The sequence below is a fragment of the Bacillus rossius genome, chromosome 18, assembly GCF_032445375.1.
Source record: "Bacillus rossius redtenbacheri isolate Brsri chromosome 18, Brsri_v3, whole genome shotgun sequence".
Lineage (NCBI taxonomy): Eukaryota > Metazoa > Arthropoda > Insecta > Phasmatodea > Bacillidae > Bacillus > Bacillus rossius.
Genome location: NC_086345.1, coordinates 16,651,848 through 16,673,013, shown reverse-complemented (window position 1 = coordinate 16,673,013; position 21,166 = coordinate 16,651,848). Strand labels below are relative to the sequence as shown.

At 40.0% G+C, this 21,166-nt stretch overlaps 1 protein-coding gene across 5 annotated transcripts in view; it reads left to right on the top strand.

Moving 5' to 3' along the window:
* LOC134541119 (fatty acid synthase) overlaps positions 1-21,166 on the top strand; it is a 198,115-nt gene that overhangs the window by 161,158 nt on the left and 15,791 nt on the right. For all 5 annotated transcript variants that reach the window (XM_063384297.1, XM_063384295.1, XM_063384299.1 and 2 more), the window contains exons 21-26: positions 293-458; positions 2,288-2,494; positions 4,840-5,016; positions 6,377-6,755; positions 13,294-13,474; positions 16,510-17,398. In XM_063384297.1, the coding sequence (XP_063240367.1) occupies positions 293-458; positions 2,288-2,494; positions 4,840-5,016; positions 6,377-6,755; positions 13,294-13,474; positions 16,510-17,398 (1,999 nt within the window). The remainder of the gene's footprint in view (positions 1-292; positions 459-2,287; positions 2,495-4,839; positions 5,017-6,376; positions 6,756-13,293; positions 13,475-16,509; positions 17,399-21,166) is intronic.

The window sequence follows — 21,166 nt, the reverse complement described above, 5'->3', positions numbered from 1 at the left end:
TAGCCTTGTGTTATTTTAATTAGTTTTTGAAAATAATTCTGTGTTGTTAACTAGTATCATCATTAATTGTTCGCAAAACTAAAATGAAACTAATAGTTAAGCTCCATGACGCCCAGCAACGCGGAGAAACGGTAAAAGACTAACGAAACTATTTACAGATGGCACTGCTGAACACGACGGCCGCCACAGTGGCGCACTCACGATCGAGGGTGCCAAATTCAAATATCCAATCCACCACCACATTCTAGCACTACGCCCAAACATTCATAAATCGTGCGTATTTGAAATTCAGGTGTTTGTTCCTGCGGGACGAGAAATCTCCGGACTTCTCGCTCGACAACGCGGTGTACAGCGGTCAGCTGAAGAAGGACCTGGTGATGAACGTGTACCAAGGGGCGGCGTGGGGAAGCTACAGGCACATCAGGATGGACAACAACCATGACAGTGCCATGCTCCAGGTTTGTTTGGAGTGCATTGTGTGCGTGCGAGAGATGGTTGGTTTACCCGTATAGTCAGGGGTGTGTTTGTGTTGGCGAGGCGGGTTAAGTGCTGCGATACTCGCTGGCGCTTCTAGCGCGGTCTCTTTCCTCGGGAGACCTAAGATGTCCATTGAGTTCTGTCGAGAAATATAAATATATATAAATAAACCCGAGGTTGGCCGAAGGTGAATAATCGGGCGTGTTTGGGCACGGACAGAACTTGATGTACATCTAAGGCTTTCCTCTCTCCTCTGGACTGGTGTGCAGTCTTTTGTGCATAGAGCAACTATGAGATTGAGCGGTGACGGTAAGATTGTATGGTGGAGAAATGGAAACGGAGTGGCAAGTTTAGTGGTGGGAGTCCTTTGTGTGCTTCCAAGAGTCTGTACAAAATGAACTCTCAAGTTTTAGACATTTTCACTCTTTTCAAAGCACAGTTTAAATTTAAAAAAATACAGCAACAGAATCGCTCATCTGGCCTCATCGTATTCTTGAATGAATTTTTGCAAACCGACATCAAGCTGATATCTTGAGCAGTTTTCAAATTGCTTTTTTTTTTTTTTTTTTCCCCCCTCTTTTTCTTTTCCAGAAGCTCGGAGTACTGTACATGCTGTGTGGCTTCTAGGAGGATCAGACCTCACCATCTTGCAGTTTCAAATATGTTGATACCGCTTGTAATAAAGTTTCAGTGCATTTTTTTGTATTTGACATGGCATAGGACTTAGCTTTGTTTACTTGTTGGAGACAACACTGTGTGAACTAGTGTGAATATCATGATAGTTTCAGTCTCTCATGTGAAATAAGTTTTTTTGCGGCACACTCAGATTATAGAGCCTGTAGTCGCAAGATATGGAAGCTCTGGGAGATATGATTTACGCATTGACGTGCCGAAACACTTGGGACAAATGGACCGGGTGACAAAGTTCAACACCCAAAGTTAGTCCTGTGCGAAGCTTTGACTAAGCAAATCAATCGAAGCTATTTTTAGTATTCGATTTTACTTTGCCGAGAAATTTACTATTTGTTTTACATGAAACTTCGGTTGTGATGCAAATGCAAAGCTTCAGTTTTTTCTAAGCTTAAAACATGAAAGCCGAAGAGTCGCTGATCGAAATATTAAGCTTTTTTTTTTGTGTTATTGTTTTGTTTTTATAAAGTTGATTACTTAAAAAAAATTAAATTTGACTGACATTCAGGTTTGCTTTTGTGAATGCTCATTTAATACTGTGGTTAGTTCTATCATTTTCATTGAATGGTGTTGCATATAGGGCCCAATTGGTTTACTACTGAAGTTTAATATGTTTTATTAAATCTGGTATTGTATAAAATAATTGTAATACAGCCTTGCTGAGAGCAATATTCACTTTGCACGATAAAAACTAGTATTCGCACAGGCAGTGGCGTAGCCAGGATTTGTGTATGGGGGGATGTTAAGAAGCATCCCCCCCTGTATAAAAAGCGGGGGGTCCGGGGGTCCTCCCCCGGGAAAATTTGGATTTTAAGGTGTAAAATAGTGCTATTTTAGCAGTTTTCGGTTCTTAAATTTAAATATTGTAATGGTAACATTTTATTAATTTTAATATGAAATTTGTTTGAGTGATGAATAAGAAATAAATTAAAGATTTGGTGCTAAGGGGGGGGGGGGGTGTGTTTCAACGCCTAAAACCCCTCACTCCTGGCTACGCCCCTGCGCACAGGCCTAGCTGAAATCCACAGATGAAATCGTAACTTGAGCAGCTCAGTTGGTGCCGTGCAGTCTGTGGCGGCGGTGAGGGTAGCCAGTGGGGCAGCGAACTGAACTGTCCCAGGTGGAGCACGCTTACGTGAACACGCTGACGCGCGGCGACCTGGCCAGCCTGCGCTGGATCGAGGGCCCGCTCAGCTTCCACCGGCCGGAGCTGCGGCCCGACGCGGAGCTGTGCCGCGTGTACTACGCCCCGCTCAACTTCCGCGACGTCATGCTGGCCACGGGCAAGCTGCCCCCGGACGCCCTTCCCGGCGACCTGGCCGGCCAGGTGGGGCTCCCGAGTCGTCCCACTCCCCCTGTTTCCTCCTTCTGACCGTCGAACCTCGGAGGCCTTGAGAGTGGTCGGGAGGATTTAAGTGTGGTTGGTCAAAGTTGCAATTGGTTGGGGGGTATTTCGTACCTACTGAAACTGTTACCAGATAACATGAAAGTCTAAAAACGATAGCCGAACGTCCGATGATGCCGGTACCAGGTGAACCACCGGGTCTTTCCCTGGTGGACACCAGGATCGCTCGAGTTAATGGCGGCGGAATGGCGCCATATTTGAATTTTGAAGCGTCCAACACTTGGATTAGTTAATATTAATCTAGGGTAAGCACTATTTACAAATCCAACAGGGGGTAAGGTTGTAATTGGTTGGGGATAAGGTTGCAATTGGTTGAGGGTAAGGTTTCAAGTGGTTGGGGTGAAGGTTGCAAGTGGTTCGGGGGTAAGGTTGCAATTGATTGGGGTAAGGTCGCAAATAAAATACACTAGAGTCCCGTTATAGCGAGGTGTCACGGTTCCGGGTTTGATCCTCGCTATAACCGTGTCCTCGCTATAACCGAATTGGACAAATTTTAGCCCCCAAAAAATAAAAATTAACCGAAAATAGCATAAAAATTGTGTTTAAACCTGTATAATTGGAAAATAGCAGGTTATATTAACGAAATCTTAATTTCTGTGAGCAGATGTGTGAATTCTCTTTAAAACGATACCCCATAAGTACGGATGCGATCACCGATTACGTAAAAATAACCAGAATACCCTACCAAGCCACGTAAGTATATCATCTCAGCTAGCGGCCGACGCAGCATTATCCTGCTATCTATCGTCGACGCGGGCTGTCTGCTGGCGGCCATGTTGGTTCGGGATGTTGCTAACAGGTGGTGCTAGTGTAGCACGACGATTTAATTCCTTACAAAAAAGCAGGAGTGCTGCTGCGGCAACGCACGTACGCCTCAAACGTAATAGTCGCTGGAAAACTATACTTCTCATTTAAAGAAACCTGTCAACTTTTTTAGAAAATAAATTTGGGATTAAACTCAAACCATCACCACCCTTTTCTCGGACAGATACCCCAACAACTGACCGAAACAAAAGTTACAAGAAAACTGCCCTAGCGATTTGGAAATAAATACGGTAGTGCCGACTAGAGGTGTAAAAGTAACGAAAAAATGCGTAACCGTATGTATTCGTTACTATAACAATTAGTACTCGTTACTATCGTTACGTTACTCGTTACTTCTAATACCGCATAACATGCTATGTTATGTTGCAGCAACGAATCCAGTCGTATTGCGTACGCGTACAGTATGACGTCGCGTAAATAATAATAAATAGAATATAAACAATTGATAATTAATAGTTTTTGTTAACCAAGAAACAAATCTCATTAGAGCGGCTTTTTAATGTTATCTCTTTTAAGATAACCAAAAAAAAAACGTGAAAATACGCGATTATAATACAAAAACATACATATTTCTAATTTGTAAAAAATACTTTCTTACGCTTACGTTGTTTCTGTTCCAATCTCAAACTTTGTCTACACACGACACAGATAACTAACGGAAGTTTGATAAAAGAAATAAAGGATGGGATTCTATTTTTAAGCCACGCACTTAGGTGGCGACTGCACGGCTGAAGAATGTGACGCGTCAACGGCAAGATGTCTAGTGGCGAGCGAGAGGGGTGGAGATAAAGCAGACAAATAACAAAAGCGCGCTACAAGCGATCACGGCGTAAATTCCTCAAATACCTCGTTATAGCCGTGTTCTCGCTATTACCGTGCTCGCTATAACAAGATTCTACTGTATATATTAATTTCTTTAGAGACTGGCATTTACATGATGATTTTTACTTAAAGTATTGATACATTGTGGCAAGAATAGCATGCTTAAAAAAAACCCCTGGAAAACTTAACACTGATCCAGAATAAACATTTAATAGAAACTTGAAATATGGTAACAAGTTGTGTATTTAGTAGTTTAGTGAGAGACTTACAAACAACATATATTTTATATTATGGTCGAAATAGTAGGTGCACTAGAGGGTTTGGTTTGTTCGGGTTAGTACGATATGTGATTCAAAACTGTTAAAATTTAAATAGCATAAAGTTCTTATTCTGTATGTCATTATCAGGTAAGGATTTTGGTGCTTAAACTTACAATCTTATTTTATTTTCCTGGCACTGGGCAGCAATAAGTGGTCTGCAAGTATTCAAAAAATATTAGATATTTTTGAATAATTTGATGTTAATTCAGTATTTAAAGCAAGATTTTAAACTTTTCAGACACTTGTTACTGGTTTGTTGGAGAATGGATAGCACGTGAGAACATTGCTGGTTCTGGGCAGGATTGCGTCCTGGGACTGGAGTTCTCCGGCCGGGACTCGGCCGGCCGGCGGGTGATGGGGCTGATCGCCGCCCGGGCGATGGCCACCTCCGTGCTGGCCGACCCGGGCTTCCTGTGGGAGGTCCCCGACGAGTGGACCCTGGAGCAGGCGTCCACCGTCCCTTGCGTCTACGCCACCGTACGTACCCCGCGCTTCTTCGTGCGGCATGTCCACGAAGGAATGTTCCCAGTTTATAAATTTTTAATACTTTAGAATCCCGCCGATGCGACCCCCATCTGATGCGTCCATTCCGTTTATACGACCGTTTTTTGAGAAACGTGAAAAATTTGAGCAGAGAAAGTCGAAAATTTGAGTAAAATCGGCTGAAAAACAAGTCTGTTACACTGTGTTGGGCGTTGTGTTCACGTTTATCTTGGCGAGAGCTGTACTGTAAGCAGGCAGGCATGCATACAGAAGACGGCTAAAAATAGATACCACCCCTCTTAGACTGTCCACGCGGCAGTGTCTAGCAGAGGGGGGTAAAAATTGGCCCGAATTCTCTATTGCGACCATTCCGTTTATAAGTCGGTTTTTCCGGAAACCGTGAGGGGTCGCATCAGCGGGATTCTACTGTAGTATCAACCGTAAGCATTCCGGATTTTGGGTTTGTCGTGAAAAAGAAATTAAAGAACCTGAACAGGTATTCTGGACCACTTGACAACAGCACAGGTAAATACGTTCAGTTTTAAATATCACACAGCACGAGAATTCCGTCGAAGGAATTTGTCATGTAATAATAAAAACAGCAAAGATGAACACATTAGGCTAACGATGAGACAGTTTCAACAATAACAGTAAATGCAGACAAAAAACAAAACCTGGACAAAGCAGCGAACATACGAGCACATCGATGAAGATAAAACGGATATTATGGACAATATGGCGATGACTATATCAAGTAGGTTTCCTATGTGGGTTTGTTTTCATTTTTAATTCTTAATTTGCGTTCTTGAATTTTTTCTATGACTTTATCGGTGCAAAACTGCAATGGCGTATGTCCAATAAATTGCATCATTCATTTGAAGAAGGCACTGCTTTTGTTTTCCCTCATGTAGCAACCAACTACGTAAAATAATGGATTCCTGAGTGTAAGTCAATTTTTGTGTTGTGCAGTTTTTGCCAAGAGTGAATGTGTAATCCCAGCCCTCCAAGCTATCACTATACACGATAATATCATCCACGTAATTGAAGACGAACTCAAAATTTAAGTCACTCAGTGCATATAAAGTCTAGCACGCGGCTGATAGCCTGACTACCGAAGCTCACTCCCATAGGAATCCAGGTTGAACTCGTACTGGCCCAAAACCATATAGAAGTACTATCTAACAAAATTTGACTCTTATATTGTTATTAATATATTATTTAAAACTTGAAAGTTTTTTTTTCCCCACTCTATTCTTGTATTCAAATTATATTCAAACCAAATTAATAATATTTTTACAGGTAGTTTGTTGTGTGGTTTTATTCAAACTTGTGGTACGTTGGATTTGTGCGGCAGAGCTACTACGCGCTGGTGGTTCGGGGCCGCATGCGTCCCGGCGAGACGCTCCTGGTGCACGCGGGCTCGGGGGGCGTGGGCCTCGCCTCCATAGCCATCGCGCTGCACATGGGCGTCACCGTCTACACCACGGTCGGCAGCCCGGAGAAGCGGGAGTTCCTGAAGCGCAGGTTCCCGCAGCTGACGGACCGCAACATCGCCAACTCGAGGGACGCCACCTTCGAGCAGCACGTGCTCCGCGAGACGGGCGGGAGGGGGGTGGACCTGGTGCTCAACTCGCTGGCAGAGGAGAAGCTGCAGGCGTCGGTGCGGTGCCTAGCCCGGCACGGCCGCTTCCTCGAGATCGGCAAGTTCGACCTGTCCAACGACAGTCTCCTCGGTAAGCATTGTGTTATATGGTCTCTAGGGATGTGCGAGTACCCGATATTTTTGGGTACGATTCGAATCCACAATTACCCGAACCCGGATTCGTTGTAAGTACATGGATTCGAACAGTATTACGAATATTCACAAAAGTTATAAATTAATTTAATACGGCTCAAAAATACTAGCAGTGAAAATTAAAATTAGGCTATTACGTAAGTATTTACAATATGATGTATCAAAGAAAGATATGTAAATTAAGTAATTAACACAGTCACATTAAAAGAATTTTGAGATTTCGAAAGCTTAAACTATAATTACTAATTTCGTCATATAGAAAACTATAAACTAAAAACAATTACATATCTACAAGTAAAAAGGTCTTGGCTATTTATTGGAGGAAAAATGGTTTCGTTTGCTGAAACAATTATAAAACTGAGATTTCCCTGTGGTGTGCAGTTTATTACCATTGATATGGAGAATCGAATATGTTTTGGTTTTCATATATTTAAAGTGTTTATTATTAATAAGGTTTACATAAATATAAACATTTCAATCTCAGTGTAATAAATAATTACCAGTAGTTACAGTTTGAAAAAAGAAAAAAACACATTATTTTTAAATTAATAAGTTATTTTTAATTATCTTGTGCTTAATATTCGGAATCGGATTCATATCTCAAATATTGCCAGGGATTCGAATCGGATTCAAACCGAACTGAAAATCAAGGATTCGCACATCCCTAATGGTCTCTCCACGAGTCTTATCGGTAAGCAAAAAAAAAGCATCGTGTTATATGGTCTCTCCACGAGTCTTCTCGGTAAGCAAGAAAAAAGCATTGTGTTATATGGTCTCTCCACGAGTCTTCTCGATAAGCAGAAAAAAAAGCATCGTGTTATATGGTCTCTCCACTAGTCTTCTCGGTAAGCAAAAAAAAAAAGCATCGTGTTATATGGTCTCTCCATGAGTCTTCTCGGTAAGCAAGAAAAAAGCATCGTGTTATATGGTCTCTCCATGAGTCTTCTCGGTAAGCAAGAAAAAAGCATTGTGTTATATGGTCTCTCCATGAGTCTTCTCGGTAAGCAAGAAAAAAGCATTGTGTTATATGGTCTCTCCATGAGTCTTCTCGGTAAGCAAGAAAAAAGCATTATGTTACTCTCCATGAGTCTTCTCGGTAAGCAAAAAAAAAAGCATTGTGTTATATGGTCTCTCCATGAGTCTTCTCGGTAAGCAAGAAAAAAGCATTGTGTTATATGGTCTCTCCATGAGTCTTCTCGGTAAGCAAGAAAAAAGCATTGTGTTATATGGTCTCTCCATGAGTCTTCTCGGTAAGCAAGAAAAAAGCATTGTGTTATATGGTCTCTCCATGAGTCTTCTCGGTAAGCAAGAAAAAAGCATTGTGTTATATGGTCTCTCCATGAGTCTTCTCGGTAAGCAAGAAAAAAGCATTGTGTTACTCTCCATGAGTCTTCTCGGTAAGCAAAAAAAAAGCATTGTGTTATATGGTCTCTCCATGAGTCTTCTCGGTAAGCAAGAAAAAAGCATTGTGTTATATGGTCTCTCCATGAGTCTTCTCGGTAAGCAAGAAAAAAGCATTGTGTTCTATGGTCTCTCCATGAGTCTTCTCGGTAAGCAAGAAAAAAGCATTGTGTTCTATGGTCTCTCCATGAGTCTTCTCGGTAAGCAAAAAAAAAGCATCGTGTTATATGGTCTCTCCATGAGTCTTCTCGGTAAGCAAGAAAAAAGCATCGTGTAATATGGTCTCTCCATGAGTCTTCTCGGTAAGCAAGAAAAAAGCATTTTGTTATATGGTCTCTCCATGAGTCTTCTCGGTAAGCAAGAAAAAAGCATCGTGTTATATGGTCTCTCCATGAGTCTTCTCGGTAAGCAAGAAAAAAGCATCGTGTTATATGGTCTCTCCATGAGTCTTCTCGGTAAGCAAGAAAAAAGCATTGTGTTATATGGTCTCTCCATGAGTCTTCTCGGTAAGCAAGAAAAAAGCATTGTGTTATATGGTCTCTCCATGAGTCTTCTCGGTAAGCAAGAAAAAAGCATTGTGTTATACGGTCTCTCCATGAGTCTTCTCGGTAAGCAAGAAAAAAGCATTGTGTTATATGGTCTCTCCATGATTCTTCTCGGTAAGCAAGAAAAAAGCATTGTGTTATATGGTCTCTCCATGAGTCTTCTCGGTAAGCAAGAAAAAAGCATTGTGTTATATGGTCTCTCCATGAGTCTTCTCGGTAAGCAAGAAAACAGCATTGTGTTATATGGTCTCTCCATGAGTCTTCTCGGTAAGCAAGAAAAAAGCATCGTGTTATATGGTCTCTCCATGAGTCTTCTCGGTAAGCAAGAAAAAAGCATTGTGTTATATGGTCTCTCCATGAGTCTTCTCAGTAAGCAAGAAAAAAGCATTGTGTTATATGGTCTCTCCATGAGTCTTCTCGGTAAGCAAGAAAAAAGCATTGTGTTATATGGTCTCTCCATGATTCTTCTCGGTAAGCAAGAAAAAAGCATTGTGTTATATGGTCTCTCCATGAGTCTTCTCGGTAAGCAAGAAAAAAGCATTGTGTTATATGGTCTCTCCATGAGTCTTCTCGGTAAGCAAGAAAAAAGCATCGTGTTATATGGTCTCTCCATGAGTCTTCTCGGTAAGCAAGAAAAAAGCATCGTGTTATATGGTCTCTCCATGAGTCTTCTCGGTAAGCAAGAAAAATGCATTGTGTTATATGGTCTCTCCATGAGTCTTCTCGGTAAGCAAGAAAAAAGCATTGTGTTATATGGTCTCTCCATGAGTCTTCTCGGTAAGCAAGAAAAAAGCATTGTGTTATATGGTCTCTCCATGAGTCTTCTCGGTAAGCAAGAAAAAAGCATTGTGTTACTCTCCATGAGTCTTCTCGGTAAGCAAGAAAAAAGCTTTGTGTTATATGGTCTCTCCATGAGTCTTCTCGGTAAGCAAGAAAAAAGCATTGTTATATGGTCTCTCCATGAGTCTTCTCGGTAAGCAAGAAAAAAGCATTGTGTTACTCTCCATGAGTCTTCTCGGTAAGCAAAAAAAAAGCATTGTGTTATATGGTCTCTCCACGAGTCTTCTCGGTAAGCAAGAAAAAAGCATTGTGTTATATGGTCTCTCCATGAGTCTTCTCGGTAAGCAAGATAAAAGCATTGTGTTATATGGTCTCTCCATGAGTCTTCTCGGTAAGCAAGAAAAAAGCAGTGTGTTACTCTCCATGAGTCTTCTCGGTAAGCAAGAAAAAAAAAAGCATCGTGTTATATGGTCTCTCCATGAGTCTTCTTGGTAAGCAAGAAAAAAGCATTGTGTTCTATGGTCTCTCCATGAGTCTTCTCGGTAAGCAAGAAAAAAGCATTGTGTTATATGGTCTCTCCATGAGTCTTCTCGGTAAGCAAGAAAAAAGCATTGTGTTACTCTCCATGAGTCTTCTCGGTAAGCAAAAAAAAAGCATTGTGTTATATGGTCTCTCCACGAGTCTTCTCGGTAAGCAAGAAAAAAGCATTGTGTTATATGGTCTCTCCATGAGTCTTCTCGGTAAGCAAGATAAAAGCATTGTGTTATATGGTCTCTCCATGAGTCTTCTCGGTAAGCAAGAAAAAAGCAGTGTGTTACTCTCCATGAGTCTTCTCGGTAAGCAAGAAAAAAAAAAGCATCGTGTTATATGGTCTCTCCATGAGTCTTCTTGGTAAGCAAGAAAAAAGCATTGTGTTCTATGGTCTCTCCATGAGTCTTCTCGGTAAGCAAGAAAAAAGCATTGTGTTCTATGGTCTCTCCATGAGTCTTCTCGGTAAGCAAGAAAAAAGCATTGTGTTATATGGTCTCTCCATGAGTCTTCTCGGTAAGCAAGAAAAAAGCATTGTATTATATGGTCTCTCCATGAGTCTTCTCGGTAAGCAAGAAAAAAGCATTGTGTTATATGGTCTCTCCATGAGTCTTCTCGGTAAGCAAGAAAAAAGCATCGTGTTATATGGTCTCTCCATGAGTCTTCTCGGTAAGCAAGAAAAAAGCATTGTGTTATATGGTCTCTCCATGAGTCTTCTCGGTAAGCAAGAAAAAAGCATTGTGTTATATGGTCTCTCCATGAGTCTTCTCGGTAAGCAAGAAAAAAGCATTGTGTTACTCTCCATGAGTCTTCTCGGTAAGCAAAAAAAAAGCATTGTGTTATATGGTCTCTCCATGAGTCTTCTCGGTAAGCAAGAAAAAAGCATTGTGTTATATGGTCTCTCCATGAGTCTTCTCGGTAAGCAAGAAAAAAGCATTGTGTTATATGGTCTCTCCATGAGTCTTCTCGGTAAGCAAGAAAAAAGCATTGTGTTATATGGTCTCTCCATGAGTCTTCTCGGTAAGCAAGAAAAAAGCATTGTTTTATATGGTCTCTCCATGAGTCTTCTCGGTAAGCAAAAAAAAAAAAAAAGCATCGTGTTATATGGTCTCTCCATGAGTCTTCTCGGTAAGCAAAAAAAAAAAAAAAAGCATCGTGTTATATGGTCTCTCCATGAGTCTTCTCGGTAAGCAAGAAAAAAGGATTGTGTTATATGGTCTCTCCATGAGTCTTCTCGGTAAGCAAGAAAAAAGCTTTGTGTTGAATGGTCTCTCCATGAGACTTCTCGGTAAGCAAGAAAAAAGCATTGTGTTATATGGTCTCTCCATGAGACTTCTCGGTAAGCAAGAAAAAGCATTGTTATATGGTCTGTCCATGAGTCTTCTCGGTAAGCAAGAAAAAAGCGTTGTGTTGTATGGTCTCTCCATGAGACTTCTCGGTAAGCAAGAAAAAAGCATTGTGTTATATGGTCTGTCCATGAGTCTTCTCGGTAAGCAAGAAAAAAGGATTGTGTTATATGGTCTCCATGAGTCTTCTCTGTAAGCAAGAAAAAAGGATTGTGTTATATCATGGTCGCTCCACGAGTCTTCTCGATAAGCAAGAAAGAGCATTGTTATATGGTCTCCAGGGTGTCTACAAGGAAAAAAATATTTCGTACCAACTTAGACGAGAAAATAGTTGTTCGATAACTTTATGTTGTGTATATCTTGGACATTTGTTGTTGTTTGAGCTTGGACATATTTAAGTATATTTGGGCTATTTTTCCTTGCTGTGTGTGCCGAAGAATTTCTCATAGCTGTGCTCTAGACACCGAAGAAAACAAAAGACAGTCTACTCAAGATGGCCGCCTAAGCACAAGTCGGTGCTAGGCGCTGCTTCTATTTTATTGATTAATTTGTTGGATGTTTTCATTTCCGTTGTCACGGAACAAAAGTACTGTATTTAAAAAAAAAAAAATGTACTTAATTTTAATTTATGGTTTTAACAATTTAGGAAGTTATTATGACATTGCAAAGCTCTAAACTTAAATATCATACCACACACACACACACACATACCTTCCATAGTTTTTAAAAATGATTAGGCTTGATAATAAAACATATTGGAGTTACTGTAATATTATTATATGTATTAAAGAAAAAAAGTACTTTATCTGTGCGTAAATGTACTAGACCACTAAAAAAAAGTTATAAAAGTACTAGATCTAGTACGAAAGTACTAACTGTTGACACCCTGATGGTCTCTCCATGTCTCCACGAAGTTGAGTGTGCGTTTGATAATTGCCATGTTAATAGTCAAAATTAAAATGGCCTCATTACATCCCTTACCCCCTGGATAGCATAACATTAATTAATTTTACTATAGTGGAAGTATATTCATTTTATGATGGCAGGTTGATTCCTCATAGCTAGTTCCTTTCGAGCTTCTTAACAAACTCAAAGTATTAGCCTTTATATAGTCATTAATTGTTTACTGGAATAACTTCAACTTTACAGACACCCATTCCTTAGACTATCACCATGGAGTCACTAGAAATTGAGCCATTTTGGAATAAATGTCCAGCAGCCATACCTGGGTAAGAGGGTTAAAAAAAAATCTAACTCATGTTAATTTAAAGCTAATTTCTCAAAAAATATAACTGATACATATAATAAAGCAAAAAAAAAACATTCATGGGATACTTTACGAGATTATGGATTGTAGGTATTAATAAGTATCTGAAAACATAATTTATTTTAACTCTATATCATAGTGTAATCAGTTATAATACTCCTTCATTTTATTACACCTTAAAGAAAAATATAATTTTGAAACTAATAGATTTAATTTAATTTAATTCAAATTAATCAAATCTGGTCTTGAATTACATTGAAGTTTTAAATATTGAACCAAGCTCTATTCAACTCAAGTCTGCGATCAGCAGCAATCTTAAGAAATGCCTAACTAAATTTATTAGGTACATATGAATTTGAATTCAGAAAAAATAAAAATTTAAAATAATTTATGCAATGAAAGTGTATTATGAACCTAAATTTATATTTAAAAAATATTCTAGTTTTGACTAAATAATAATTAAAGCAATAATCCATATTTACAATTCAAAAAAGAACCTTAACATTATCTCAATACACAAACTTATTTAATTTTAACACCTGAAGTTTAAAAACTATTAACACTTTAGTTTTTTGAATGTACAAATGGTTTTGTTTGTTTGTGTTTCAGGCATGTCCATGTTCCTGAAGAACACGTCGTTCCACGGTATCCTGCTGGACTCCCTGTTCGAGTCCGAGTGTGACGAGAAGAAGGAAGTGGTCAGACTCGTGAACGAGGGCTTGAAGTCGGGTGCGATCCGGCCGCTTCCCACGACTGTGTTCTCGGAGAACCAGGCTGAGCAAGCGTTCAGGTAAGACGACTAGTTTCCAAACTACTACCACGCAGCATGCAGCACTCAAGTCCAACGGCGGCTTCAGGATGACTTTCCGGGAGGGGCTATCGCCAGTGGCGGATCCGGGATTTTGGCTTGGGAAGGGCTTGACCCAGCGGAGGCTAGGCTTTTATCAAGGCAAACACTAAAACGATAGTGGACCCAGATGCCTTTGGAGGGGGCTTGAGCCCCTTAGCCCCCCCCCCCCCCCCCCCTCTGGATCCGCTACTGGCTATCGCACAAAGAAAGGTCGTAGTTGCAAAAAAAAAAATGTAAGTGGGACGGATATTGGCCTCGGAATATTATTTACAAATTGCAGGTTTCAAATACAGAACCGTAGTAGCTCCATGCAACTTTTGATGGGATGAAAGTTTAACATATGAAATTAAATATTTAAGTTAACTTAAAATATGCACTAATCAATAAAATTGGTCTCGGGAGGGGCTGTAGCCCCCAACGCCCCCCCTTCTGGAGCAGCGCTTGCTTAAGTCTTTGGTCAGCTACGATTTCGGACTTTAACTGGCGTCAAAGGATTCTGAAACCAGTAAAATATTTTTTTCTGAATTAATAATATTTTATTTAAAGGTTTCACTAAGTATTAAAGGGCTCACCTAGTCAGGGGTGCACCAGGTTTTATTGCATAAACATTGCACTGTTAATTTAGGGCATCAAGATTTGAATGAAAAATAAATTATGTTTTTGGTCTCGGATGTTGGATTCGGAGTGCTTTGTGTTGGTAGTAAGCATGGCCTTGCCAAAGATCACGGAACAGAGCACTGTGCAACAGCAATTGGTTTTCAAGTCATCAGGCAGTCTGGTAGTTATAATGGGAAAATACAGTAATTACAATTACAGTAAAATTAGTTTCAGATGTACCATCACAGTATGATTTCTGGTCCAATGCAGTGAAATCCCACATTTTGTGTTTTCCCCAGTATTAGATGTTAACCTATAAACTTATTTTCCTGTTTGGCATGCTTTAGTGAACTTTTTTTTTTTAATTAACTGTTCTTTCCATGCAACATGTTTTGTTTTCATCAAAAACTGAACCTGTACAAAAGTGTTTTTTTTTTTCAGTTTCTCACTCCTACTTTCCAAACTTGAGGTAAGCATAAAATGTGCAATGATTATGTGATAAAAGAGGTACCTTTTTTTCTTGTATAATCTTCGCACATTTTATTCTACAATTAAGTTTGAAAAGTAGGGGTGCGACTATTATGCGGAATTTTTTTTTTTTTTTTTTTTTTTAGGTAAAGTGAAGTTTAAAAGAGCACGCCAAACAATTTAAATTAATAATTCGTGTACCAAAAACCTTTCTTCAACTTCAACTTTAATTCGCAGATGATCAGATAAAGGTTATAATGTTTAAAAGCTTCTTTAATAGAAAATTTACACGTCAGACATCTTCGTATTTCCGTTAATGAAATAAGTGGTAATGTTCGAATAAATATTAATTTCTACTTTAAAATACATTGTTTTATACGGAAAAGATACCTACACAAATCGCTCTGCATCTAATAGCGGGACCAAAAACATCATGCGACGTTTACGGGATAAGTTTTTTTAACCCAATTTTGACGACCTAAAATATGGGTGCGACGATTATGCGATAGGGTATCTATGTTAGGGAGATGGGACAAGTGTGATGCTTGCTGGTGCCTTTTAAGCACAAGGCTCTGAACTGGTGAACAGTCTTATCTTTGTGCATAGGACAACTATGAAATTTGAGCGGTAACCATTACATTGCAAGCCGGAGAAATGAAGGTAAAAGGTGTAATGCAAGGCCTTTGGGTGCTTTCAATATTCAATAATATTTAGTGGGAAATTCATGTCTAAAAAAATGCATTTTAGCCCTTTTTGCTCTTAAAAATACAGTTTACAACTAAAATACGGATGCAGGCTCTCGGTGGATTTTTGAATGCTTTTCGAAATTGATTTTCAAATTGCTGGGTTTATTATGAAGCTCTGCACTTTGTGTGTGCCAAGGCAGTTGGGCCCCGTAACCTGTCATGTTCTAGATGGTTATGCTTGTTGTATGTCTAGGCAGGTACTCTTGTTTCAGAAAAAAATAAAAAGTATTTGGGAACATTACCTTTTCAAAGATGGGTGGGAAGCAACCTAATTCCATTTAGAAAACTCGGCAAATTTTACGTTGAGTAAAATCATGGATGTATAAACAAGCATTATTGTTCAGCAGTGCAAACTGAAAACAACGATGGGGTGAAAAAAAATTTACGAACACAAGCTTGTAGTTTATTTGTTGTATTAATTTATGTATGACAGTACTGACATTGTAACTCAGAACACATTAAAAAGTAAATTAAGACTTGGTTTAAGAGGAAGTTTGTTTTATATAGGTATATTTTTAACATTAACACGCTAGATATGTTTTAACATAACAGGTTATGTATGATTCACAATCTGTACCATAGTTTTTGGCTTGAAATTTAAACATTACGTATGTATGATGGCAGGTTCTAATGTAGAATAATTTATAAATCTTTAAATACTTAAAAATCTTAATGACATTAGGTTTTGCTGTAATTTTAATAGTAATTCTGTGCAAGTACAGCTTTACCATAGAAAATTTCCAAAATTGATTTGATCTCATATTTGTACCTTGATTGTACCACAAAACAGCATATAGTATCTTAAATTTTGGCTTAGTTTAACCAACCAATTGTTCACACCATTTTACGGTATTTGAAATTTTTTATCTAGGAATGTACTTGAAAATGTAAAAATGGGGGGCCTAGTTCAATACATACATTTATTCCTCTTAATCCGTACAATTTTTATTTCCTGTTTAGTTCTATTTTTCATTCAAGAAGGCATATACCTATATATTAGTAGACTGTTAATAAAACTTCAATCCAGGAAAAATAATTATGTGTAGATAAAATATTGCGTATAAAATGTGGTGATGGGAATTTTGGGGAAAAGATTGCGGTTGTTGACGAAGCTTACGAAACCTCAAGACGATTAATTTGTCTGGATGTGTTGTCTTCCGACAGGTTCATTGCCTCGGGGAAGCACATCGGCAAGGTGGTGATGAAGATCCGCGAGGAGGAGCCCCGGAAGACGGTGAGGCCAGCCACGAAGCTGATCTCGGCCGTCCCCAGGACGTACATGAACCCGGAGAAGGCCTACGTGCTGGTGGGGGGGCTGGGCGGCTTCGGCCTGGAGCTGGCCGGCTGGCTGGTGCAGCGGGGGGCGACGCGTCTGGTGCTGAGCTCCCGGAGCGGCGTCCGGACCGGGTACCAGTCCCTGTGCGTGCGTCGCTGGCGGGAACTGGGGGTGTCCGTGCTGGTGTCCACGGCGGACTGCGCCTCGGAGGACGGGGCGAACCGGCTCCTCGCGGAGGCGGCGAGTCTGGGGCCCGTCGGTGGGGTGTTCAACCTGGCGGCCGTTCTCCGGGACGCCCTGCTGGGAGACCAGTCGGCGGCCGACTTCGAGGCGGTGTGCCGGCCCAAGGCGGACGCCGCCCGGAACCTGGACGTGGCCTCGCGCCGCCTCTGCCCCGAGCTGGACTACTTCGTGGTGTTCTCGTCGGTGTCGTGCGGCCGGGGCAACGTGGGGCAGGCCAACTACGGCCTGGCCAACTCGGCGATGGAGCGCGTCTGCGAGGCGCGGCAGGAGGCGGGGCTCCCGGGGCTCGCCGTCCAGTGGGGGGCCGTCGGCGACGTGGGGCTGGTGGCGGAGGGCATGGGCGGCAACGACGTGGAGGTCGGGGGGACCCTGCCCCAGAGGATGAGCTCGTGCCTGGCCACGATGGACGTGTTCCTGCAGCACCCGCACCCCGTGCTGGCGTCCATGGTGCTGGCCGAGAAGCGGCAGGGCGCCGGCTCCGCGTCGGGGCAGGTCGGGCTTCTCGACGCCGTCGCCAACATCCTGGGGATAAAGGTACTGCGATCCAGTCCTTAGAGGTGGGTTGTTACAGCAATTTTCGGTATCTGATCCAACCTGTTACTGTTACAGCAATGCACTAGTTACAAGTAGCTGATACTTCTGTTCCGGGTGAATTATAAACTGATACTAAAGTTCTTGATACTTGAATAGTGTACTCGTTTGCAGTATTTGATACAGGCGTGTATCAGTTACAAAGTAGCAGGTTGATACTCTGCAACCCACCTCTAGTCCTTAGTGATGTGCAAGTTCCAGTTCTCGGTTCTGCCGAGATCACAGAATCACGAAAAACTTTACAGCTAGACCTTTCCTAGTGAAAAAAACAGTGAACTAGTTGTGAAACCCGTAAAATGCACCGTTTCGCTGGCAAGTTATGCACAAATTTTATTTAACCCCTTGTGACCAAGAATCTTTGAAAATTACCAGCGGTCAACGCCAGCCCACGCAGACGGAAAGATAACAGCCCGGCAGGGTGTGTCCAAAACTTAAATCAAGAGTTCTGTGCGGCATTTCCAACCCTTCTTTTGTTAAGTTTTACTTAGATACAGTAATGATTAGGGATGGGAAAACCGATTCCCAATTTCATCGATACTTACCGATTCTACTTAAATAATCGAGAATCGAGAATCGATGATAAAAGTCGATTCCTGCATGTAGCAAAAAAAATCATATCACAACATTGCAAATCTGTCAGATACAATTATTTAATGACTCTTTGAGTGGGGTTATGACTGACTAGACGCATATATAACAGTCATATTTCCCCAAATAAACAATATCTAAAACTTGGGTCAATGTTATACACAAGTCAAAGTACAAAAATTATTTATAAAAAAATTATCACTGCGTATTAGTAGGGGCCTGTTCTTTTCGCGATCGCTATAAAACGACGATAAACTCGAAATCACCGTAAAATGCAGTTTTTACACGAAATCGCCACAAAACAGTGTTTTTCCACAAAATTTAGTATTAAAACGCGAAATTGCAATGTTTTTACGGGAAATTTAAATACTGGGTAAGACTTGTCTCGTCACTGGTAAACAAACACCGCAACATGGCCGCCACTGAACATTAATCATAAATGCACTACAGCAAACAAAAGCTTATACACGCTCACGTTATAATGTTAAACCCAAAAATATACTGTAAAATTACGCAAAACTACGGCGTTTATTTTCCTTTCCGACATAATGTTTGGATAGATAAGACAACCAGGCAAAGTTTTAAAGTCTACGCACACCGCTCGGGGCACTGACGTCAGCTTGGAACAGCGACACCAAATAAATACAAAAGCAAGCAGATGATTGGGCAAACGGTGTTTGGAACAGTCTTACGTGAGTGGCCATACCACGTCAGCCGGGGGCGCTGGCATATACATAGTTGGAACAGCGTCGTAGTATCAAGCAGATTATAACGGGCGAACTAGGTACCAGGCTCTGTACTTCGTCACCCAGCCGTACGTGGCAGCACAAGCATTTTAAATCGCGCCAAAAAGCGGAAAAATGTAAACAAACATTCATTTTCGAATGGTGTGACGATGATTAGTTGGTAAACAGTGTTTTATAGATTTTGTTGGGTCGTTACCACAACGCCGAAACAACAACAAATGAATTTGTGTGTGTTTCTTAAATGTAACTTAACGCTGAAATACCACAATCAAGTAAAACACTTTCATTTGCTAGTTCTCTAGTTGTTGCTTAATTTTGTTACTGTTTCATTTCACAAATTTTTTAGTTAATTTGTACCCTTCTCTAAGTTAAGTAAGTTGTATGAACGAAAATAATTTATACTGCTCAAGGAAAGCTTAAAAATTTTTTTTATAGTTTATTCCATATTACAAAACAAATTTTAGGTTAGTTTGACCCCTTTGACATCAGCCATTTAACTTCTAATGATGTAAACATTTATATGAGTTAATGTTAATAACTAAGTTGTGTACTCAAATTTGATAAATATGAATTTATGATGTATGCTACATCATATATGTATTGAAAGCTGAAAAAAAAAATGTTGCAAATAGAATTTGAATTATTTAATATTAAGTTAACTAGGTGAGTATCGAGAATCAAAGGATTTTTTAAGGAATCGATAATCGGGTATCAATCAAAAATTTTGGAATCGTCCCATCCCTAGTAATGATCATTTAAAATTATGGGAAAACAACATACTTTTTAAAAATCATAACTTATTAAACTACTACGGTTTATTAGGTTTCGAGGCTATATATCCGCTCCCCTATAATCTCCTACCCTCCACCCTCATCTGTACGTAGAGGTGGACTTGCAGTCTTGGCCAACCCTAACCCATTTAGTAGCAGCTGCCCCTTATCTCTGTGCTCAATTGCCGAGCAGACATTGCACAGATTGTCCACCCCTAATATCTGGCTGCCCTAGGCCTGGGCATAGTCTGTCCTAAAGGCAAGTCTTCCACTGTATGTAAGCCCCTAGTACCTACTGCCATGTTAGGTTTTTTTTTTAATATTTATTTAATATCTTTCTAAGAGTATAATTGGTATGACCAGAAATTGTGTGGAGGTTAACATAGACCCTAGAACCAATTGGCAATTTTTATGTAATGGAAATTAACCTCTGTTCCAATTTCACTTGCATGCTTTTAATTTACGTTATCGCCTCACTGAGAATGATGCCATTAGGAGTTGATAAACTCAACTGGGCATCAGTTCCTTATATCTGTAAAATGAATCTGCAAATCTGCCACATCCCATTTTAAGGAATAGTGATGGATCAAACGGCAATTTTCTCAAATTCGATTATTAAATTGATTTCCAAAAGAGTACCTCTAATCTACCACTTGAATCTAAATATAGGTGTAAGAGTCAAAAATAAATTATTCTTTAGGAAATAAAAAATATTGATGGTGAAGCATTCAACTATTAAAATTTTTTTCACAAATATCCCAGAATCAGTACATACCTACATATTATTGTTACATGTTTGTCATGCTTATTACTAAAAATGAGACTATTTTGGTGAAATGAGCATTAAGAAATATTTTATTTTCATATTTTTTGGATTATATTTTATTTTTGTGAATAAAGATCATGGATGATAAAAAAAAAATCATTTTAAAAACCAAATTGGCCTAAAAGTAAAACTATATCTTGTCCCTAACGAGTACATAGAAGGAAACTTGATATTGAGAAGCTGTATGTTGATATTGGTACTACCATTGCAGTCATCCGTCAAATTTTTTGGCACTGCCATTTTTATTTGTTTTTGGCGTCTGGGCCAAAGCAGTTTAGCGGTCAGGTAACTTGCCTCCTACCCAGGTAATCCAGGCTTAGATTTCTGCTGAGTCAAGCCTTGGTTTTTCGGAAGTATTAAATTTAACAGACCGGGCATGGGCCTGTGCTTTTGCTGTTGCATTCTCTCTCATGCTCTAATGACCTAGAAGCCCGCTTACCCAGGAACACACATAGTGTGCAGAGCTTCAAAAATAAAACCACCCAATTAAAAACTGTAAAGATGTCCGCGTGATAGTGTCCGTTAAAAAAAAGCACCGAAGAATACGTGGAGGGTGGATTAGTTTAATTTCCGTATTTTTTTAAAATCTTTATACAATTTTAAAAAAAAGTAAAAACGGCTGGAAAATTTGTTTTCAGGCTAATTTTTTAGACGTGAAATGCCCGGTACAAGTTCTTGAAATCATTCAAGGGAGTGGCATTACACCTTTTATCCTCATTTCTCTTGCATATAATTAGGGACCGGAAAAATTCGCGGGTTCAATGACCTGCAGGATGAACTC